Raw genomic sequence first — 24,297 nt, 5'->3', positions numbered from 1 at the left:
TTGAGACTTTCCATTAGCTGATTAGAGGAAATAAGATGCCGGGGTTGTTTTTATTGTTAAAAGACCGGGGTGGGGGGGGTGGGGGGGGGGGTGGGGTGGGGAGCCGGGGAAGGGAAAGTAAAAATTTTTTTTAAGCTAGCTTGCATGAGCTACCATTACAAGGATGGAGAAAGCACGTCTGAGCCAAGCCATTTGCGGGACCGGCAGAGGACAGGGGTGCGGCATGGCGCACCCCCCGCGCACGCGTCCTCCCTGGGAGCCTGCGGCGCGCTGACTCCCGCCTGCTCTCAGGTCACATTTGCTGTTCGTGCTTTCGTTTACATGGGATATTTCTTAGTATTTGTGCTTGTAAACCAGCTCTACAGAACAGCATTTTTGCACATCACCTCCCATTTGCTACATCTACAGAAGTGTATATTATGAGGAAAGTGAGACCTTACAGGAGCATATTGATTAGAACGAACATCTGAAGTATACATCAGGGACCTGGTGCTGGAAAAGCAGGAGGAAGGAATATACCGTATCAAAGTACTCTTATTTCTAATTTCATACTAAATTTAATACCAATATGCTTATTAAAGTGGTATTTTCCACTGCAAGGCATGCAAGTGCATAGTTTTATACCGAAAATTCTAAACTTCTCTAAAAAACCTTTAATAGCTTCCCAATGCTTTGCATGCAGCCACATGATTTGCAGTGTAGAATCCTATTAAATCCCTTTGAAAATATCTCAGCCAATCACTATTAATCATATATGAGATGACTAAGCAGTAATCTGATAAGTTGGATATGGTGCCATTACATGTTAATATTCTTTATGCAAAAAAAAACAACCATCAGAGAAGAAACCAATGCCCAGTGTTATTGATTGGCAGTACAGTAACCACACAAGGAAAGCTCGAAGCAGCAGTCCAGAGGAACCAGTGCTATTAGCATGTAACTATAATTCATTGATGCAAATTCAGGCCTGTGCTGGTCTCATCACAAATTTCACCTGCTGTGTTCCTACAAAAGTTTGGCATCGGTTTCCATTGAAGCCCTGTTGACCATTGCCAAGGCCCCTGCACATGCCCCGCACAGACATGTGTTTTGCCTGTGCCTGGTGCCCAGCAGCCTGGGCAGTGCCAAGCTCTCAGCACCAAGGATCCCCGGGCCCTTCTGGGGTGGGAGATGAGATTGGGACTTTTTTTTTTTTTTTTTGGTCAGTCAAGACCTCCATTAAACCAGACTTTTGCTTTACCTGTTGAACTGTCTTTATCTCAGCCCACGAGTTTTCTCACTTTTGCTGTTCTCATTCTCTCTCCCATCCAGCCGTGGGGAGCAGGCGAGCAGCTGGGGGGGTTGCGCTGCTGCCGGGTGCAACCACATCACACAGGCAGGAATATTGCTCACACTCACCTGTTAACAAGAGTATTTTCAGCCAGGGGTCTCTAGCTCGGTACTATTTCTCGGTTTTGCTTTAGAATTTCATCACCTGCAAATGCAGTTTGTTGAAGGCAATGATGAATTTTCCTGCTTCCTGACCTCGTCGTCAGACAAGCCCAGCAGCCCCCGTTCACGTGCTGCTGGCTTCTCCCACCCACAACAAGCACAAAAGGACATTGCGTGGGTCGGTCCAGAGCGCGAGCCAACGGAACGGGTGCTGCGCCCACCCTTCCCGGCCAGCTCACCTCTGACGCGTGGCGGGCACTGCTAGCCATGCTGAGCCATGCCGAGCCGTGCCGGGAGCTCCCCTCCCGCACCCCCCCTCGCAGAAGCAGCCCCTTGCTCCAGATCAGGGAAAGTGCCATCTGGAAGAAAAAAGGCAAGCGTTGAGCTTCAGAGCACACTGAACATCATTCGCCCCCCGCTCGAATGAATCAGTCTAAATATTTAAATGTTTGTGAATGAAGCATTCTAAATGTAGTTAAAATATTCTAAATTTAATCTAATCTAAATATTTCACGGTACAGATTATTTTTTTAAAGCGACTCCTCAGAGTCAGAGTAAATCCATGGAAATGAATACTCCTTTCTACCCGCTTTCCCTGTATCCATGAGAGTGCCTTCCCAAGAAGCCATCGTCTCACGGCCGCTCAGTTCAGGAGACAGATTCTTACACTACAGACACCCCTTCCCTAGAGCTTTTTTTCCAGCCTCTTGTACCCCTGGCCCCGGCCCCAGGCCTGCCGAGGGCTTGCTGGGGCTGGGGAGGGGGGCTCGCAGCACCTGGCACACCGCCTGGCACGGGCATCACCACTCACACAGTGGCCAGAGGCGAGGAGGCCCAGAACAGCCGGGAGGCAGCTGGTGCCGGGAGAGCCACAGGCAAGGCCAGCAAGGGCACTGCTGCTCCCGCGGCCAGCGCTTCCTTCAGCCTGTGCAGTCACACAACACGTACACAACAAAGCACACTTTACTTGTCATCTTCTCGGATACTTGCTGAGATATGCTGCAATAAGCAAAAGCCAATGTTTTAAAATAAGCCAATGACACATGACTAAGGAAAAGAAAGGTCAATAGCCAAGGATGTTCTTAATCAATGTCAGATGACAAATCATGGAAGAGCCAATACATTAATAGGTCAATACTTAATTTACTGATTTGGGCATTTGTGTTCCGTTTGGAGCATTTGCAGCCAAAACGCGCTTGAGCACAGTTTTACACCTGAGACTTGCATCCTGCACACAAGAAACTTTTCTTCTGCCGGTACTACCCAGGCACTATTTTGCCCAGTGCTCTTCTAACAGAGGCAAAGGAAGACACCAGAACATCCTGAAAATATCTTGATATATAAAATTTTTTTATTGTCAAATTCACATTGTCATCAAACCCCAGAGAAGCATCTTTGATGCCAGCTCACACTACGGCAGTTTCTGGAGTCACTTCAGTGTGCCATAACCGTGGTTTCCCCTTGCAGCCGCTCCATGCCAGCATCCCCCTCCCCATAACAGCCCGTTATTTTATGTGCTGGCACAGCCAGTGTCCCCAGCCAGCGCGGTTATGTCTAGCACTGCCAAGCACCGTCTCCAGCCCTGGGCAGCCTGGCTGCCCGCTGCCGCTCTGCAAAGCAGTCCTGTGCCTTCAGTGCAGTGGCAGCGCCGCAGCCACGGTGCCCTGCCACACGGCCCATGCCGAGCCTGGCTGCACTGGGGCAGCCCCAAGCTGTGTTTTCCCAAATGCCATCGGTCATGCTGCCGCGGGGCTGCCCAGCATCTGGCAAAGTCACGGCCTGGCAGAGGGTGGGGTTAGCTGTTCTATGGCATCTACATCTTGGGTGGAATAAATCCCTAAAGTCTTAGTTTATGTTAAATACTACAATAAAATGCTACATAAAGAAACAACAGGTTTCAGCATCTTATTCTGCGGGGGGGTGGGGGTGGGGCGGGGGGAAGCCCCATCTCTTCAACAAATACTCACACTCTCTTTTCTTCCTAAATTAAGGGTGGAGAAGTCTGTACTGAACAAAAACTTACAAGTTGAAGTCATCCTCACCTGTATTACAAAGGGTTATAATTTTCAAAGAAAAAAAGTACTTTAGGTGCCTTTTCAACATAACTCACTATTACATCTTTTACATCCCCCAAGGCTGCACTTACACAGCCACTTCAGCTTCTCCATCTCCCAGAAGCAGCCAAGTAATTAGCACATAATTGATCTCTTTGCTGAACCTCAGTGGTTTTTTATTGTCAATCCCTATAACTCAAACCTTGTTCCTAAGAGTTACAGTCATTTCTAGCTTCAGCTTTCCCAGCTCTCCACATCACAAGTGGGCAGCATTATTGGAGTTAGCAGGTTAACGATCTGGATGTGTCATTAGAGAACATTAAAGAATGGTTTCTGTTCTGTTGATATGAGATAATAACAGAGGACATAAGCAAAATCTAGATTACCTTGTTGTTACATTGATTTTTTTCGGGGACCATTGCAAGCAGAGGCCAAGCACTCCATCCAGGGGCTTTTCCTTCATCTCTCCCTTGCGCAGCGTGGGAACTTTGGCACACAGCTGGACTGCCCTCCTGCATGGCAGAAACACACACTGCTGCCACCGCAACCCCACTGCCACCGCAACCCTGCTGCCTCCAGCCTGCTTCAGGGCCCACAGCGCTCTCAGCCTAATCAAAGGTTTATACAAGGCAAGCACAGAGTAGGCAGAATCAAGAGAAAAGCCCCAAAGCAAATCCCGCCAGCCAGCCAGCTTACAGAGAAGTGTCTGCATCTGCATGTTTCTCCACCAACAGAGACGTTAACAGTGACCAACAGTTTTCAGTGGTTTTTCAGCCCTTCCTAAGGGTGATTACCTTCCCACTTACTCACGTTATACTCATCAGTTACGTTGATAGCTCCTGTGGTTAGATACAGAGGCAGAAAATACAGTGTTTGAACTGTATTGAACTGCTGCAGGGCCTAACCAGTAATGCTCTTCCTCACCACCACTCCTCTTGCCAGCCTGGCGCAGGAGCATCCTGGCAGGGAGCGGCTCTACTAACCCCACACTGCTGCGGTACCCCGGGCAGGGACATGACGCTGGGCAGGGACCTGACGCCAGGCTCCTTAGCCTGGCACATGTGGGAGCGGGGAGAGTGGCAGAGCCAAATCCCCATCTTGGGCTGGGACGGACAGATGGCACATGTGCCAGAACAGCATTTCTGATGCTCCTCACTGGAGTTCAGGGGCTGGAAGGTATGGGTTACCCAGCAGGGGCCATCAGCCTCCAGTCCTCTTCATATACAGCAAAGCCATTTCGTTTAAAGTTGGTTAATGTTTTGATGTAGCATTGGAAGACTAAGGCCTTTAGGATTTCCATCACATTTGCCTCAGGACAATATTAAGGAGAGGATGCCTTTTGAAGGAACAGCCTGAACTATCATGCAGGACTAACGCAGCAAAGTCTTGACTCATCCAGCAATGTGCATCTGCAGAAGACCGTGGGCACTGTATGCCTGCCCCACCTTTGCTCCCATGTGTCACAGAAGGTATCTTAGCAAAGACCGGTTCAGCTTCACATCACTGCACAAGCTCCCGATATATATTTCCATTGCTAGATAAACCAAACCAGGCCGCTTTGTTTCTCTACAGTAATTCCTGTTTCCATCTGATGGTTCATACCACAGCCCAATGACACATAACATGCTCATACGAGCTTTGCTTACACAGATCATCTAACAAGGCTTTCCCAAGAAATGCCACAGTCAGCAGTAAAATTTTCTGCTGCACTTCATTACTTAGCTTAAAAAAAGACATTTGAGGAACGTAATCTCTTTCTTACCTTTTCAGCTAGCTCTTTCTTCACACATACCTGGCACAGCACCCAGGGTACCCCCTACCCGCAGCTTGCGGGCAGCACTCTGGCTCCTATGTAACCCCTGCTCAGCTGCCGTGCCCTGGCTGATGGAGAGCCCAGGGCTCCTGGGGCAGCTGGGATTTATCCCCTCCTCCAGCTCATCAGTGCTGCTGGCCACCCCCAGCCCCCCAGGTGTGGGACCCTGCCCCGCACCTCACCACCTGGCCCGGGGGCTGGGAGCCGGGCTGCCTGAATAGGAAAGAAGGGATCAAGCCGACAGCAGCGGGGAGATGTTTTCTGCTTCTCAACAGCATCACCCAGACAAAGCAGGTCTCCAGGAAGGAAAAAGAATTACTAAGAGCAAGCCTTACAGTAGCTGAGAAAGCAGAACTCCAAAAGTCAGCCTGCAAGCTGACTTCCATCCCGCAGCTCTGGCCTGACTACATCAGCAAGTGAAGGGAGAGTGCAGGAATGGGCGAAGTGAGTCAAAAGCAGAAGTTAAATGTTTGGCTTCACTTACGTGGATCACAATCAAGATAAGTATGGAAAATTAAGAGAAGTCTAACAGCCACCTTGCCTGTGACATCAGACACCTGCAATGAAGTCTAACAGCCACCTTGCCTGTGACATCAGACACCTGCAATGAAGTCTAACAGCCACCTTGCCTGTGACATCAGACACCTGCAATGCCCTCTCCTGGGGGCGTTTGTGCATTTAGGGCAGGCCCTTGTGTTGCTGATCATTTGCTATAGAGCTGCTTTGAACAAACACGTAAAAATGTAATCATGTAAGCCTGTGTTGTACTGCACACTTCAGGTGCTGCTCATAGACCTTAGGGGTGCTGCTGAGGTGACAACATTTAGGCAAAGAATGGAGTGCATTTGGCTGGCTTACAGGCTCTTAAAGAATTAAGCTCCTGCGGGGCTTCAGGAATTTAGCTTAAATATTTTTAGAAAGTGGAAACCAAACCGAAAACAGCAGAAGTCAGCTGACAATATCTCTGTCGCTGCCTGCATTAGTAGTTAAAAATCCGAGGCCATCCAGCTGCAGGAGGCGCGGTGGCCAGAGTACACTGGTGTGCCCCCTCACGCGGAGGGGTGCCAGTGGGCAGCGGGGTGAGCCCGGGGGTCCTGCACTCACACCACAGCTGAGCTCGTGTCCAGCTTTCAGGACTTCTGACCCTGCAGGCAGCTTTACCTGGCACAGCGCTAAATCTACAGCCGCTGCAGCAGCCTGTGGGCAATCCTGTTCTTCTGCAAAGACATTCATATAAATGATCATTAAAATAACGCAGAGCAGAAGCTGCTTGGGCATAGGGCACTGCTGGAGAGCTGGTGGGGAAAGGAGCAGGGCTCCTGTCCGTGATGCAGGCATGCGAGTGGCAGCACTGCTGGGGCAGTGGCAGGGCAAAGGGCACTGGGCACAAAGGCAAATCCTGGAAATTCCCTCTAAATGGAAAAAACACCGTAGGACACTTTATGTACTCCGAGCTGCAGAGGAACTAAGCTTTGCTTGCATTTTGAATGAACTAAAAAATGCATGGATGCATTTTTCAGGCCACTGCTCTGACAGGCGGGTTCAGGGCCAGTCATGATTCCCTTCAACAGGCGGGTCCTGCTCCCGCAGCTCCTTCCCCTAAAACCAGGCATCTCCTGGAAAGCGATTCTTCCTCTTTCAGGCTGACACATCAGGTGCCTAAAAACAGTGGTTAAAAGTAGCCCAATGTCTTGGCTTCTGCATTCGACTGGGAAAGCAGCTGGCTGGGCCCAGGGCACAGCTCAGCACCGGCAGAGCCGAGGGCACCCAGCGCAGCAACGAGCCCCCTGGCTGTACCCAGCACTGCCCATCGCAAGGAACATTTATTTTTAGATCACTTACCACCACTAAAACATACTTGGACTGTTTTCAGTCTGACTCACAGTCGAATTCCTGTTTTGGAGGCCGGTTTTCTGTCCCCACCCAAAATGAGGGAAGAACGAAACCAAAAACCCCAGCTGGACCAAGACCAAAGCCTGGCACCCACGGATCCAGCCCATGCTGGTGCGGCATCCCAAGTGGGGCAGAGGGTGGCTCGGGGGCAGCCGGGCTCTTGGGCCAGCAGTGACGGGGCATGGTGCGGCTCTCCCCATGGAGGGCTCACAGCCACAGCTCACAGCACGTACCCTGCGCGCGGCTCAGCCCAGCCTCGGTGAAGCCTCAGGAGAGGCTGTGCTCAGGGCGATCATTTCAATTTGCCTGTGTAATGCTCAGGAGCGGTGTAAGTAGAACAAAGCAGAGAGGAGCACGGTATGTGTAAGTTTAACATAGAGCTTTTTATCTTCACAGTACCTGGGACGTACAAAACGAAGCCAGAAGCCTGCGAGGCGTCACAGGGCTGGAAGCCCCGTGAGAGCCAGGGCCGGGAGCAGCACCAGTACCTTGGGGCGGGTTTTACAGGTTTATACATTTCACCTGTGAAGCGAGAAACAGCCAACCCATGGAGGGCCTGGAGACCTGCCCCCTGGAAGCCAAGCAGGCAACCAGCTGAGTGCCTGGGCAGGGCAAAACCCAGCCCACTGGGGTGGCAGCTGTTTTGGAAAGAAACTTCCATGGTTTTCTAGCTGGACACTACAGACTATTTAACTTTGAGGTAACTTCTGTAAGGAATCCCTTTTTATCACATTTTTGCTATCTTTAATTGCAAGGCCAGAAGCGCCACAGTAAAATGTGTAATGATCAGAATTTTCACCAACCAGTTTGGGTAACTGGAAGCAGATGGGGATTTTAGAGACCACCACTAAACAGAGGGGACAAATCTGGATTATCCCAGAAGGTGAAAGGGGCCAGAGCCCAGCAGGTCTCCACAGCAGCCAGGGTGCCTGGGTCCTGCCTGGGAGCCCCCAAGCTGAACAGGGCAGCTTTTATGGAGCCTTAAGAGAAGAGAAGGGGGGGCGGGGGGGGGTGCTGCCCCCATGCTGGGCCTGGCTCAGCAGAAGCACGTGCAGAGCTCCGAGCCTTGGGGCACATGCAGAAGGTTTCTTACCCTGTGGCTTTCTGTTGTACCTGCCGTGTAACATCACCATCACCATCGCTCCCCGCTCCCACGGCCGTGACGGGAGCAATGTGGGGTAGGGAGGCCCTCTGCTAAATTTTCCTTCTAGAAGGAGCTAGCCTATACTGCTTGTTCTTTATAATTTGTTGTCTTCTTCCATTCTGAACAGATTTGTTCTAAAACTTAATTGTATAATTAACATGGATTTTTATTTTGGCTATATACATCTATTTTCTGTCTAACTCTTCATCTAGAGTGAAACCACTCGCCTGTCACAGTTACTGCAGGTACACAGGTCTGACCTCATGGCTGCTGGCTTTGAGCAGGAGGTTGGATTAGCTGATGTCCTGTGGTCCCTTCTACTCTGAGTTATCCTATGACCTGATGATATTATGCATTTTTATATTATTAAATAGGAAATATTTCCTAGGATTAAACAACAGCTCATCTTACAATAAATGGCCAATAAAATCTAAGTTCTTCTTCCTGCATCTCAGGTGGCCCACAAGGTCAACTGCTGGAGTTCAGCACCTGTAGCGTGCACATTAAAAGAGGGAAACACTGAAAATGACAATATGAGACACAAACCAACTGTCACCACTGTGGAATTTTGGCAAAAATACGTGAAACTGGAAATAATATCTGCCATGAGAAATCTCAGGTGATGTTGGTGTTGCCTACCACCTGGATCTGTCAGCGCCACAACCTGTATAGTAGTTAGTGCTGTGAAAGGTGGGTTTCAAAAGCATCGGGATTTCTAATCTGGAGTCTCAAACTGGTTTCGACAGGGATTGTAAAGGCAAATATGACGGGCTGCTGGTTCTATCGCAGCTGAGGCACCTGCTCTTCAGACAGGCTGGAGGTGACCTGTGCCGGGCTGGAGCACGCAGCAGAGCCCACTCAGCGCTGGGGAGAGCAGCCACCCAGGAGGATGCTGGCGCCAGCGCTTGTGTCCTCTTGGGGAAGGAAGCGGGCGCTCAGGGTGCCGTTTGCTTAGTCAGGGCATGCAAATATTTCTGGTTTCCTGTTCAGCGGCTCCACTCGTTTGTGGGCACCGCAGGCGGGTTTCAGGCTGGGCTGCGGGACACGGTCTGGAGGGGCAGCGCGGGGCACCCCTCGGCCCTTAGACTCCGCCTGCCGCAGCGGTGCTCACCCCTGTGCCCCCTTAGCAGCCTGATGCTGCCACTTGGTGCCAAATTGCCAACGTGGTGGGGGTTTTGAGTATTTTTCTTGCAGTTTAATTGCATGGAAACCAAAAAGTAACGGCTGCCAGCCTGTCCTTGCTTAAGTGAGAGCTATTGCAGTCTTTCAGAATGTCAGCTAAATGAATTAATAACCAATTTTCTAAATAGCTAGCCTCTGTCTTTTAAAATGTTGTGTGCTGTGATATGATCAGTACACACACTAGAGAAATAATAGCACTGCTATTATAAAAAAAACAGTTGATGTAACGTATGGGAGATCTGTTACGTAGTGCTGGCCTCTCAGATGCACAGGCACTAGTTTCTAACTTTGCACCCTTTTTATGATGGATATATAGTATATATTAACAGAAAGAGTATATATTTAGAGATGATGATTACTTGCTAGATACCAAGCCACGTTGGTAAATGCAACACCAGTGTATACACAGGGAAGTATCCTTAGTGACTCAATGCACTTAAGGAGCAGATGACCCTGCTCACCTCAATGGACACAGCAAAACAAATCATTGAACATATTAATCTAAGAACTGTCACTACACATTGTTTATGAAGAAACATCACCTCCTGGCCATCAATGACCAGGAGGTGGGATGCCACATGCTGTACAGATGCATCTCTGGTGGGGAGAGGGCAGTGATATCTGCCACGTCCATGGCTCCAGCCCTGTCACGGGGCTTGGACTGGCCCCATCCCTGCTGCCTGGGAAGGCAGCAGAGACGGACCCTGCCCAGATGTTGGTGGGACCAGAGCCATTGCTGGGCCAGCAGCACTTCCTCTTCCAGCAAACCCAGCCCCAAGGGGAATCGCTGCTGGTGTGTGCTGATGGGAAAACCAGACCTTGCTTTGATAACACTGTGACAGGACCATGTCCTCGTGCCTCAGCTGTGGTGCCCGTCTTGGAGCACCCTGTGCCCACCCATGGGCAGGAACGAGCCAGGATGAGATTCAGGCAGGGCCAGCTGCGTCCCGCCCCGCCCCCCCTCCCCCCCAAGCCTCTCTGAAGGGGCACAGATGTGCTTTCTTACATCATTAAAAGTAGGCTGTGGCTTACCATTTCAGATTCATGCAGGCCTAATTAAATAGATACTTTAAAATTACCAGTGTGGATGCTCCCAGGGAAGCTGCGTGTCTTCATCTGCCCTTCTGCACGCACAGCTGCTGGGGGAGGCTGGGCTGCCAACGCTACATTGAGCTAAGTATTGCACAAGCTGTTTTCTGGAAAGTGGCAGCTTATGGATCTTTTGCCTTCTTCCTGCCTGCCTGCCTTCTGCATGGGACCTGGCCAAGCGCCTGGCAGCCCCTTCCCTTCGGTTCCCCACTCGCAGCCATGATGCAGATGCTGAACTGGCATTTGCACAACTGGGCGTGCTGCCGTTTCACCACCTAGCACACATGGCCATCACGTGCAGGAAAAAAGGGATGGCTAGTATCACAAAACCGCCCCTTGACATCAAGTGGTGAAGAAAGACATTTCCGTACCCTGTGAAGACAGTGGCAGTCACCAGAAGAGAAACACTACTACCAAGAAGGAAGGGCACGTGGCAGACTGCCCACATGGGCATGGCTCTGACAGGGCTGGGGGCACCAGAAGCCGTGGCAAGCCCCTTGCCAAGGAACCACCTACCTAAAGCCAGGAACGCTGTGCGGGTTACAAATCGAACCAAGCGTGGTATTCCAGCATTAACAATATTGACCACTTCATTATACTGACCTCACGAGTAACTCTGCCAGGTGAACAGGGAACAGAAGTTGCAATCAATGGCGTTGTGGAACCGTAGGCATTGCATTTGGTTTGGCACATTCCTATAACACACATAAGAAATCAGGCTAAACAGATAGTGGGGTTGTGTTGAAAATGCAAAATTTCCCTTTTCGCATTCTCTCTCAGGTCCAAGATGGATGGCAGCGGTGAAAGCAGATACAGTCAGTCAGATATAGAAGCTGACAACCACAAATCTCTAATGCAGAAAAAAATATTAAATTCAAACAGCACATGCATGGCCTTTCCACTTCTGCTATAGGATTACATATGCATTTAAAAAAACAAAACCCACCAGTTCCTCTTGTGCCCCACACAAGCCATTCACAAGAAAAAGAAGCCACTGAGCTGATACAGGAAAGCCACAAATACCTTTAGAAAATCCACATTCCTTTGAAAAGTCCTGTTCTGTCCACTGCAAAAGGCAAAGGTGAGCCTACTTTCCCTGGAAGAAAATTATTTCGGTGTGTTAGACTCCAACTTTAAAAAGCGAATATTCAACCTGCTTTTGGAAATTCTGCTCTTGGCTTCTCGTATTGGGATGAACATGTGCAACGTCACACCCAGCTGAATAACTGCCTCTTGGTGCTACCTACAATCATCCTTACAAAACCAGGAGGCATTTAAAATGGAAATTCAAGCACAGCCTTATCTGTCCCAGGCCATGCTGCCGTAACACGCATGATGGATCTTTTTTCCACCACTGACAGAGTGATTTAGCAAGTTACAAAGCAAAAAGAGAAGAAAATCAGGATTTATGTACATTTCCTTCCAGTCAAGACTCTGGTTAGCACTCCCTGGGCACCCCTCTCCCCATCACCACAGCCTGGCTGCTGCCTCCAGCCCCCAGCCAGTGGCTTTGGCCAGGAGCATCGCTGGGGGGGGACAGGACTGCCCCCACCCCAGCAAACCCCTCGGGGAGCGGTGCTGGAGACATTCGTGCAATGTAACAGCAAAATCCTTCCCGCAGCATCCCCCCGAGGTTGGGGGCATCCCCAAAGGCGCCTGGGTGTAGCACCCAGCACATGTCACAGCCACCCCAGAGGGACACAGGCACGGGTGCTTGTGCGAGACGCTCACAGCGGGAAGCAACTACTTTATTCCTCCAGTTGAGCCAAATGGGTGCTTTTGCTCACAGACTTTTAGGGTGCTACTGCTAACAGGAAAAAGGCAGAGGCAGTGGCTCCATGGACATTAAAGAGAAGAAACAGCACATAAACTAAAACACTCAACACAAAGCCAGCTTTTTTTATTATTACTTTTTTAAAACAGTACGCAGAGTTTCTTATCAGACAGATGGGTATAAAGCTATTGCAGATGACCACCACATCAAAAAGCAGAACTGAAGCTGTCTCTGATGAGACACGATGGGTGGTCCTTTCCCCCTGCTGCCCTGGGGAGCAGTGAGCCCCCGGGGGCTCCTTCATCACCATGGGGCTGCCAGCAAGGGAGGGGGGGCTGCCTGCACCCTGCCCAGCACGCCCTGGTGCTCTCCGCAAGCCCTTCCCCAGCCCAAGCTCATACCAGCTTACTGCTTCATCAGTCTCTTTGCCCTCTCTATTTGAGGTCAGGTCAGTCAATTGGGGAGTAAGTTCTGCTGTTGCAACGATTCCGCGGGGACATTAGGTAGGGAACTGGTTTCTTGTTAGCTCCTGTTTCATTATTGGAACTGTTAATGAAGTACAAACTCTGAGGTCCAAATTCTGCTTCAAGCTATACATTCTGCTCGTACTTATAGATAATTGCATTAGTTAAGTAAATCTATACTTTGAAAAGTGGCTGTGAAAATGGCAGTATGAGCTTGCATAGCTGTCTCAGCGATGTTCAAAGGCAAATCTCTGTTAAGAACTGAAATGACAGATTTTCTTGTTTTCACTCCTGCAAACTGAGTCTAGCTTTAATATTGAAGCACGAAAGAACTGTCTGCACACACACACATCTTCACTGTCTCAGTGGTTCCATGAAATGCTTGTAAGACCAGCGGCCAAACGTTACAGCTTTCTGCACTCCTTGCACGCGTTACAAATGCAAACAGCAACCCAGCCACGGCCTCCCCTCTGAAACACCGACGAAGCTCTCCACCTGGCTGTTTGCACACCCGCCTTTTTGCCGCTTCCAAGGTGCCAGCCCTCACCAAATCAGCGAGGTAAATCTCCCAGGAGATGTGGGGTTTGCAAACACTTACAACAAAGGAGGCTCAGCTTGCTTTGTGCTGAACATGTGAATTAGTGCCCCTGGCAGTTTTTCCAAGCCTAGGTCCAGCCCAGCATCAAGTTATGGATCACAAAGGAACCATCTGAGAGCAGCGTATTTTCCCTCTGAGAACTACCATGATGATCTCTTATTTTCAATATTAACATGCCACAGGGCATCCTGCTATGAGAGCAGAGTTTCCTGCTGTACTGTTGTACAGGGAGCATCTCTTCTGGTTTGCTGGAAGCAGGTCAGCAGGAGGAGGTCTCCTGTACGGTAAGGTAACAAGAGCATTTAGAGGAACACAATTAGCTCATGCATATTCCATAGCATAAAGTTATCTAAAAAGATGGCACTGTGCATCGGCAAATGGCTTCCCTAAGCCGGTTTCCTCCCCACCATCTCCCACTACGAGAAGTCTCCTTATTCATTCATTTGCCTGTGGCTGTGCATCTGCTCAAGAGCTGCCTTATTTTTGCCATCAGCATCTCTCTGAAGTGGTCACCCATTAAGAAATAAAAAACGGGATTAATGGCACTGTTTAAAAACGCAATAGGTCTTGTGATGGTATAAATGGTGTTGATGGTGCCCTGCATGCACACAGAGATGTTCAAGGCTGGTATTCGGGAAGCCAGTCGGACATTGCGCATTATGTGATAGGGAGTAAAGAGCACAGAGAAGATCACCACCGTGAGGATGACTAAATTGAGAGGTTTTTCAAGTGTCAGGAGAGAACTGAGTTGCTCACTCCTGTCTTTAAGAAAAAGAACCATCTTCACATAGAAGCAGCACATGATCAAGAGAGGGATGAGGAACCCAAAGACAGTCAGGAACATGCTATAGATGAGGCTTTTCATGGGGTGTCCAGAACTTGCATAATCAAGACACTTGTAATTATTGGCAAGCGTTACAGGCTCCAGGAAATATATCAATGGCAACAGTTCCAGTACCACCCCGATCCATATGGCAACAGACACAATAAGGGCAGTCTTCCTCTTCTGTAGAAAATGGTCTCTGAAAGGGTGTTTTATGAGCATGTATCGGTCAATACTGATAGCGGTGAGGAAAAGGATGCTGCTATACAGGTTCACATGCAGCAGGAATCTGTTGCTGTGGCACAAGATGTTCTCCTTTGCCCACTGATGTCTGGAGTAGCTGTTCACAAGTACTGGAAGAGTACACAGAAATAGTAAATCTGACAGTGATAAATTTAACAGGTAGATGTTGCCACTTTTCCAGTTTTTCAGGCAGAAAATATAGCCAAACACAACAATGGTGTTTCCAATGAAGCCTAAAATGAACTCAAGGCTGTACATGGTGGAAAGATAATATTTTTTGAGGACTCCGTTCATCAGCAAACAGGAATCTGTCTCATTCACAGCCTGGAAAGTCAACAGGGAAAAAAAATAAACATCAAAAATTAGCAAAAGATCATTGCATGGCTATTTCTATACTGTTGCTGTAATAGATGAATCTGGCGTGCAGTTTCCTTACAGCTAACACGGTAAGTAGATACTCAAACTCAGAGAATACCTCTCATGCACACATGATTTCTACTTTCAGCTGTTGACCAGAGTTACTGAGCAAGATGAAAACTTGCATGAGCAAAAACCTGCGTGAGGAGTTTGAAGTAAGAGCAGGACCTGAAGCACCTGCCATGACATGCTGTTTGGCAGTACCAGAGGCTGGGAAAGTGAAACATGCCTGTCACCGCTTTGTCACAGCTCTTACTAGAAGTCATCTGCCTACCTGTTACCCAACTCCGGTCCCATGGTCCCTTCACTCATCACTAAAGCAGAAGTCCCCTGTCAAGACTGATAAAGGATGAACTCATTAGCAGCCATACAGCCACGCTCTGACAGCATTACTCAGAATTCATTAAGTCAGGAGAGGAATTAATCGAACCATTTCGTCATGCACTTTGTAGGGTTTTGCTGGTAACTCGGTACCAGGATTGCGTGTAAAGCATTGTCAAGATGAAGCACGTATCCTGTGCATCACAGCAGATGTGCTGGAGCACTTCTGAGCCATTCCTGCATACACAGGGCCTTTCTGCTCCTGGGGTTTTATAAGTTGCTCCTGTTTTCTATAAAAAGCCCTCCCAAGAAGGGAGGGTTCAGTTACGACTGAGACCTCGTTAACATGAAAGCGTGTGCCATCCAGGGGACAGTCCAGTCAAGATCAGGACAAAATGCCTGCAAAGCCAAATTCACAAACTTTAATTCACTTTTCTTACTAACTTCCCACAAAACGAGAACACTGTGTACGATTTACTCAGCCACAGCTTGTCCCTTCGGCTAAATCCATGCCCGTGCCCGACGGAGCACCCCACACCCAGCCCCATGGAGCAGCCACTCTCTACCGGGATGACGGTGGGTGCCAGGCTGGCAAACACATAGCTGCAGCTGCAGCAGTGCTACCAGCACCACTGCCAGCCCTCCTGCCCCGCTGTCTTGTTTGCTCCTTGGCTCCGAACAAAGAGCTTCCCCTTTTGGCCTGGAAGTAAGTAGCACAACCAATATTCTTTAAGGAGAAGAGCTTTCTAGGAAGCTGCACCAAGCATGAGTTTGCCAGAGGAGAATTTTTGCTTTATTCCTGAAGCTTGTTAAAAAAAAATGCTTTCATGCTACAGGGAAAGAAATAAGAGTAGGAGCTCAAGTGCTCGCTCCTCTCCCTCCTCAGGCAGACATGTATGTACACCCACCTGCAGGGGAACTGCAAGATAAAGCTTTTAGCGAGAGCCTTTGGTCAAAATATCAGCAGAACAATTAGAAAGCAGTGGAGAACAAAGCGTTAGAAAAAGGGGATATAGATTAAAACTGAACTCAAACTAAGTCTAAGGTCTGAAAAAGCAGCAATGTGACTGCCACAAAAACTGCTAAGGACAGTCTCCACAAATGACGTGAGAGGTTTAGGTTTCCAAAACTGCTCTGGTGTCTAGAATTTGTTAATAGGTCTCTGCCCTTAAAGCACTGTATCTTATTTTAAAGATAGATCATGAGACAGAATAAAATACAGCATATACAAAACTTCATAAAGTTGTACCCAGCAAATACCTACACTTGTACCGCGTACAGCCGGAGGCAAAAGTTACACAGCCATGAGAGCTCACCCTGGTCAGAATAACCTCACCCGCAGCACCTAGCCTAACCCTGGCTGCTCAGGCTCTCAAGAAGAAACTCAACACTAGTGAGACTTTAATTGTGGAAAACACTGCATTAGCATTAGTGCTTTAAAAACAAATAATAATTTAAAAATTACTGTATTGACAGATACATCGATTTAGGTAGTTGTTAGAAAAAGACTGATGAATCTATTTTAAAGAAGGCAGTCAGGGTAGAACAGTTAAGGGTTCATCCAGAGACAGCCCAGCTAGAGGAAGAGCAGAGTTGCCCCGAGAGCCGCGGGCTGAGCACCAGCTCGCCAGGCACAAGGACACCTTACCATGGCCAGGCCCGCGTGCTGCCCCTCCATGCCTCTGCCTCACGGACCCGCCGCACCGCACCACGCCGCCTTTTAAACCGGTTTGCATGTGGCTCGGTCACGCCTGAGTCAGGGCGAAGGCACTGTCTGTTTGGCTGCGCGGGGCGGGGGGCAGCTGTCATGGGAGGAAGGTGCCACATGATGTGCCCAGCCCCGGGGAGAAGCAAACAAGCACTTCCCCTTTGCAGAGCCGTGTTTAGGAACTGCCCGGGGAGGACAGGAGGGCTGCAGCCACGCTCCGCACCATGGGGAGCCCACAGCCAGCGCCTGCCTGGCACTGGGCTCCGATCAACCACCTCTTGTGGAACGGTCCCATGTGGGTGACACGCAGAGCCCACAGCGAGCGCGGGGCTGCCAGGGCAAAGCGCTTACCTTGTGCGGGCTGCAGCGGCCGGCGAGGCAGAGAGCCCGGCACTGCTCCCCGGGGGGTGAGGCGGAATGGGTACTGCTCTCCATTCCACCTTGCAAGAGATCCCGGAGGCTCCAGGAGGGCAAAGCTGGTGGCTTGAGCCCCGACCACACACCATCTTCCCCAGCCACAGAACAGCCTCTCCTGTGACACTCGGAGACCAACGCAAGAGATACAGCAGCTCAGTGGCACTCTATAGCTAGCAAGCCAATTCAAACAACTTAATTATATTAAACAGAGCACTGAAGAAAAGCACTTCGCTTTCATATAGTAATGCATTTCAATGCTTCAAAGCTTGCCGGTTTATTCATTGTTGCCATATAATGTAATTATCTGTTTAACTTTCAGGATAAATGTTGCTAAAATGACAGCTCCACCCCAACCAGCACACCCAAACCAGTTGGTATCAGCACAAAAACTGTTTCTTGCTTTCAAACAATACAGTGGCATTATACAAAAATGGTTAATTATACAGAAGTTGTTTCTGAATTTTACCAGCCCAATGAAATCATAATTTTAAAAAGGTAAATCAGAAAACAAACAGATGTTGAAACTGCCCACTAGTTTAGCAGTGCTGTGGGCCATGTCGATGCTTCCCATGGAGCAGCTCTGGTTTTGTGAGAGCTGAGAGCTCTGACAGCTAAACTCAACAAAACATGCAAAACCAACTAAAGGAATAACCAAGGGTTTCCATTATGCCTGAAATAAGTCTTTTAGGTCTGCAGATCTTTTGCCACAGCTACAGGAGGGATTTTGGTTTCCTAACTGTGATCAGCAGTAACTTGGCCTGAGCTTTAACAGGGCAACAAGTTCCATGTCTGTGTCCAGTGGGGAGACAGCTACCAAGGTACACAGAACTGTATGGAAACTGAAGGCAGCAACCACTTCATTTCTGTACCAGTATCACGATACGTGCCATAAAAAATCCAAAATGGAATGGAATGGGCACTGATAATGTGAAGCAAGTCATCATACGTGATTGGTGATGGAAGTTCATGGCAGATGAAGCACTGTGACACAACTGAATACGTGTGTGCAGAAAGCTCACAGTAAATGAGCCACTAAAATGAGATGTCCTTCAACGGCCAAGTAAAGCCTAAGTAAAGGTAAGACATTACATTAACCCATCATTTTAGAGCGCTACTTTATGTCAGTAATGATTTTTAAGGAAAACGAACAAATTAACTGATTATAAATCACCACAGCTTTCACACAACTGTATTACAAACCTTGGATTCTTTCAAGGAGGCCTGGTAGGTTACACCGGGGAGTGATGCTTGAAGCCCTGGATGAAGGGCATCTAGTAGTCACAGTATATCTGGATTTTCAAAAAGCCTTTGATGAGGTTCCACCTACGCAGATTCATGAAGAAATCCGTTTACTCTGTGGGTTTTCCTCGGTAAGTCCTGGAAACCCCCGTGGGCACCAATTCCACCCCCTAACCCGCTCCTATGAACACACAAGTCCTGGGGCGTGTGCCGGTGTGCCCAGCACACTGTGGCACTTAACAACCCCAAAATGGTGCTTACAGTCATTTTGGATCTTCCTTCTCTGGAATCAGCTGCCACCGACAGGTGGGAGGGGAGCCAGGCTGGCGCCAGCCAGCCACGCTGGCTGCCGGGGACTACGGTGGGGCACGGCAGGGGTGGGAGGTCAGCCGGTGGGCTTCAGCCCTACCTTCATTCTGTGAGAAAGGTTCAGATCCAGTTTCTTTGTCAAATGAATCAAAACTTCTGCTTTTATAATAGTCACAGAATTCTTACCATGATATTTTTTACGTACTGTATTTTAATATTATGATTAGATATAACAAGATCGCTAATAATTCACACTTCATGTGAACAATTGCCAACATGTACATAAGTGCCAACACATACATGATGCCTCATGGCGCATCACTGACTCACCTGAGCGCTGAGAAGAGCCAGCCCCACCGGCCCTCTGGGGACTCGTGAGCTCTTCCAATAAGCACACACGCCAATGGTACGTTACTGGGAGCTAGATTATTCCTGTTTCACTCCTAGCAAATGCTGCTCCCCATACAGGTTCAGAGACAAATGCAAAACACAATGATTAGAATTCTCCCTGCAGCTTTTTTTATTTACACAATTTCTGGTACTTTCTAGGCACATCATGAATGGTCGCTCAGAACAAACTGGAAGCATTCAAAGCAATCAAATGAAGTTAGGTAGCATTATGCTAGAGTACACCTCATGCAGTTCAATGATAATTAAAGGCTGTTTCTTTTTCCTCCTATAAAAACAATGAAAAACAACCAAATTTTGGCTCAGAGGAAAGGATGGTGAGCAGACAGCAATGTGTTTTTGCAACTTTTTTTCCCCTCTTGGCTCCATCTCCTCTACTGACCTGTTGCTCAAGACAGAAGCTTGGACCTCTTCAAAATACCGAGGCCAACTCCTACAACATGCATTGGAAGAGCAAAGGTGCTTTTGGAACAGATGGATCTCCTGTGCTCTTGGTCCTGTGCCTGCCCCAAAGACCACGGCAGTGACCAGCTGTGGGACAGCCACATGCCAGGGTAACTACTGCTCCTGAACATATGTTACTGGGAAGCAATAACCCCCACAGAGTGCTTTTCTCTCAAAACACTACACACCTATCATCCCTGTGTGAGATTAGTTTCCAGCTGCCTGCATCCTTGATGGACCGTTTATTTACAAATGAATTCATAAGCAACTGATGGTCTTTTCTGACACACCAGGCTTTAGGAAAGCACCAACATTCCTATTCAGTTCTCTGCTCCAGGTTGTGGTAGATGCTTATTTTATTAAAAAACAACTACATGCAAACAACCGTCCACAGCATCCAATAAAACCAACATCTACAGTGAAAATAGCATTGTGTGGTCAGAATTACCGGGGTGCATGCTTTGCCTTTCCAGAGCACCTGAGACCTGTGTTTGCCAGATAAGGTCTCCAGCACAAGTAATAAAGAAACTTTAATTACACCATGTTGACACACCTCGCAAGTCTCTAAACACTTGGGAAGCTGGTGAGGTTTTCCAGTCTTTGACTGAAAGGCAGAGGGATTTACTTTTCAAAACAAATTGTGCTTGTGAAAGATGTTGCTCTGCTTGGCAGCAGCTCACAGAGTCACACTGCGCCCCGTGGGGTTGACTTGGGAAACCTGTTGCTCTCCATATCTGCTAACTGAGCCTTCAATCACACAGGGGGGTTTAAAGGGTGTTTTGAGGAATACAAGGTCTCTCATCTATAGCTATGTTGAAAGAACAAGTTAATACAAGTTGCAAAGTCAGCACTGGGGCATTTACATTTGCTATGCAAGTCTAACCTTCCAGAACAGATTTCGGATCAGAAGTGAGAAGACACAATTATGGGACGGGAGCACACCAGAGAGGCAGGGGTGGAAAGCACAGTTGCTCTGAGGGTGCATTAAAAGCCAGGTGAGCAGGACAGCAAGTGCCTGCAGGCAAGCTGCGGCATCCCATGGGGAGCCTTCATGCAGCAGCGAGCATCCCTGGAGTGCGTCAGCAGCGCAGGGATGGAGGAAACAGGAGCAGCAGGAAGCGGCCTCAGCCACTGCACACAATTTGCTGGTCCTGGGTACATGCCCATAGGGACTCATCAGGAGGGAAATCCATCCCAGACCTGGGAACCCTCATTCCCACAGCACTCCAGTTACACGCTTTTTTGTTACACACAACTGCTTTTTCAAGGAACGCAGCCAGAAGTCTCTTCACTGAGAAACACCCTAATGCAGCCACCGTCTGTTCAAACAGCCCCTAACAACCACAGAACTTCTTTGCGCTGTTTTGATAGATGTCTATAGTATTTCTCAAGCAAGCTGTTGAAACTGTGCCACCCAGATTTAATCCTGCAGCTCCCAGGCAATATGAAGCAAGTTTGCAAAAAAATAGGCATTTAGGCTGGGAGACAAGGGCAGGCTATGGCTGTAAATTAATGCATTGCTGTTAAATTCATTGGGTGCTTTAGCAACGTGCAGGCTTTAAAGAAGAAATGCAACTGAGTCAGGCACGTTTGTTGTCATTAAATACCCATTAGTCAATTTACATTAGACTGAGGCCAATTAAACAAGTAATGCATATTTAATGATTTTTTTATAACGCATTTGCATTTGACTGATTGGAATGAGTCATTACGGTTGACCTTGAGTGAGGTGCGGTGCCCTTCCTGAGGAGCCTTTTGAACAGGGGATGTGTAGCTCCACCCAGGGTTCGCCCCTGTGAGCAAAATGGAACATGGGAATGTTCTTTTAGGTTATCAATTTTTACTAGGAGAAATTAGTTACACCTTGCCCTGGCCACTGTGAACCGGTAGAGGAGCACTTTGCAGCGACAGCAGCAGCACAAACAGGTCAGCAGCACCCACCGCTGCTGCACACCAGCCCAGACAGCACTGGGCAGAGTCTGTACAGCTGGTTACCATAAATGCTGTTTCTGCTCTTGGTACAAAGAAAGGACAGAATCAAATATTTACTTTTTTTTATCTGTGGCTTGCTTACATTAGCCCAACAGTACCCGATTTCCCTGTGCTCCAGAATAAATACGCCCCATCTCTCCCCTCCTTAAGTCCCCAAGCCAAAGCCATTGTGTTTAGACTCTGGTGTTTGTTCATCAGCTCACTCCCAGAAAAACCATCTGTGCTTTCCACGCCTCTAGCTCTCTCCGAGGAAGGGCCCACAGCACTTCCCACCCCAACTGATCTGTTAACTAGGGACATCCATAGGGTGCCTCGGGTATTTGAGGCGCTAAAAGCAGCACACACCCCGGCAGCCTCACTTCAGCCCCCCCGCCGTGTTCCCCCTGAAGGCACGTGGCAGCAGGACCCCGGCTCCAGGCTGAGCTCGGCTGGTGCCCTGCGGCTGAACATCCCCCTCAGCTGACCCCCAGGGACAGGAGCCAGGGGACAAGCGGGCACTGAGGGGCCATTGCCCCCACAAGCACGAGGAGCTGCCACCGACAGCAGCATGGCGTTTCAGTAGCTGCGCTACCACTTTCCAGCTGCAGGCTGGGACAGACCCTCGGAAGCCCCCAGCCTGGGGCCAAGCTCTTGGCTCAGCTCCTCCTGCTGCAGCAGCCTCAGAGAAGTCTCCCACCCTCCAACAGCTCCCGCAGCTCGGCTGGGCAGGCTCACCGGTAAGGAATACCCAGACCAAATGGTCCCCGCAGCAGCTGCTGCCAGGCCAGCCAGGCACCCCGCAGTGTGCTGGGAGCAGTGGGCAGCGCCAGGCACCCCAGCGCTGGCTGTGCCACTGGGCCCAGGGCTCCTGCCCCGCCTGAGCCTGCAAAGCCGAGACAAGACAGAACCGCTTTAGGGGTTCAGCTTTAAGGGGAGCCTGTGCAACTGCTTCTATGAAGCGCTTAGTGAAAACAGTGAATATGCTGAGCAGCACCAGTGCGACTGGGCCTTAAACTGGATTTGTCAACAGGGAATAGCTTAATCAACAGTTCCAAAAAAATACTAGAAACAAACCCTATTTGCCAAGTTGTGGGGTTTGGGGGTGTTTTTGGTTTGTTGGTGTGTTGGGTTTTTTTTGAACTAGTACAGTACTTCAACAAAAAGTTACGGACTCTTAAAAAAAACCTGGTAATGGGGGAAACCCTAACTGGAGGTGACTCTATCTCTGCCTCCACTCACTCACAAGTGGGAATTCCATTTTCCCTGCATACTTCTACCACTGCATCCATTTTATACATGCCTCTCCCCCATCAGGCTGCTCCTGTCTAAGGCACACCGTGATAATGGGCAAGGCTGAGCTTTGCCTTTTACTATCAAACACCAAATTTCACTTCGGTTTCTACCGGGAGATGGAACAAAGCCTTCCCTTGGGGGGGCTTTTACTGTTTTCTGCTCTGGATAAACACGTTGCTTGCTGCAGCTTCAGCCTCTCCTGTCAGGGACACTGACGTTGCAATTTTCTCAGTCTCATTTTGTGCCTTACCAAGCATTTCAACTCAAAAAGTCTATTTTTGGAACCTAATCAAAAGCATATACAGTCCAATCAATCATGAATCCATATTTAGGTGCTGGTGGTTAAAAGACATTTACCTCTTGTTCCAAGCAGAGCCCTGTAAGAACATGCAGGGGGCGCTTGGTTACACTGTTAGCATTTTTGCTTAGAAGGTAAGTTTTGCTACTACCTTACAGGCATAAAACGTTTCTAAAGGTAAGAAAGATCATATCTCCATGTGTCTTTCACCCTGTTCCTCTCACTGCCAGTATCTCCACTGCTTTATCTCCTCCAGTCCTAGCCAGATTGTCCACTATTTTAAGCATTTGCCCTTCAGGCATGGCTTCACCTCCTCTTTCACCACCTCCCCAGGCTCTCCTCAGCCACAAGCATCCCACCAGCAAGCCTGCCTTCCCTTGCCAAGCCCTTCCTAAAGCCTTCCATGGGTATTTGTCTGAAGAAATGGGGGAAATGGCAGGACCCACACCCAAAGCCCTCCCTGAGCTCTGTCCCACCGTGCTATGCCTGTGCCGGGGCAGCACAAGAGGGGCCAGCAGCCCTGCCGGGGGTGCCATGGCAGCAGGTAGCCATGCCCTTCAGACAGACCCTCACCATGGCTCTCATGGCACCAGGTACTCCCTGTGTCCCTGCCGCAGCCGATGCCCACTCTGTGACAGAGGCAATGCCGTGTCCATGGCACCATAGACAAGGAGGGTGCCCCAGGCTGGCTCCCACTGGGCTGGCATGCTCTACGCCAGCACAGGCAGAGGCTCCCGTGGTGCTTTTAGGCCACCCAGGCTGCCCTGGCCAGTATGTGCCCAGCTTTTCTGTCCGCTGGGAACAACCACCATCGTCCTGCTTGTCTTGATGGTCCTTGTGACCAACTGAGTGATGGGCGAGCTCTCCCCAGCATCCAGACTAGTGCCACTTCATCAGCGATGCCCCGGTGCCCCCAAGGCAGGTCAAGCTCTACTGTGTTCACATTAACGGTAACAGCAGAAGT

The 24,297-nt window shown here is 49.2% G+C and overlaps 2 protein-coding genes across 3 annotated transcripts in view; both read right to left on the bottom strand.

The window, feature by feature from the left end:
• Positions 1-24,297, bottom strand: part of AADAC (arylacetamide deacetylase) — a 74,563-nt gene that overhangs the window by 40,343 nt on the left and 9,923 nt on the right. The gene's annotated exons all lie outside the window — the stretch shown is intronic.
• On the bottom strand, positions 12,486-24,277 carry SUCNR1 (succinate receptor 1). Of its 2 annotated transcripts, none has more exons than XM_056358355.1 (2): positions 17,306-24,277; positions 12,486-14,832 (listed from the first exon to the last, which is right to left on the bottom strand). In XM_056358355.1, the coding sequence occupies exons 1-2, from the start codon at positions 17,387-17,389 to the stop codon at positions 13,882-13,884; spliced, it is 1,035 nt and encodes a 344-aa protein (XP_056214330.1). In that variant the 5' UTR covers positions 17,390-24,277; the 3' UTR covers positions 12,486-13,881. The 2 variants fall into 2 exon arrangements, with proteins under 2 accessions (XP_056214330.1, XP_056214331.1); XM_056358356.1 differs by lacking the exon at positions 17,306-24,277 and adding an exon at positions 16,895-17,032.

The sequence above is a fragment of the Falco biarmicus genome, chromosome 13, assembly GCF_023638135.1.
Source record: "Falco biarmicus isolate bFalBia1 chromosome 13, bFalBia1.pri, whole genome shotgun sequence".
NCBI lineage: Eukaryota > Metazoa > Chordata > Aves > Falconiformes > Falconidae > Falco > Falco biarmicus.
The sequence above is the reverse complement of the archived record's forward strand: the minus strand, read 5'-3'. Positions and strand labels throughout refer to the sequence as shown.

Bases quoted from the DNA above. Each gene is read 5' to 3' on its own strand.
- SUCNR1 (XM_056358355.1), bottom strand. From the start codon at position 17,389: ATGGAGAGCAGTACCCATTCCGCCTCACCCCCCGGGGAGCAGTGCCGG. The intron at 14,833-17,305 runs GTAAGCGCTTTG...TTGACTTTCCAG, and splicing joins GCCGCTGCAGCCCGCACAAG to GCTGTGAATGAGACAGATTC.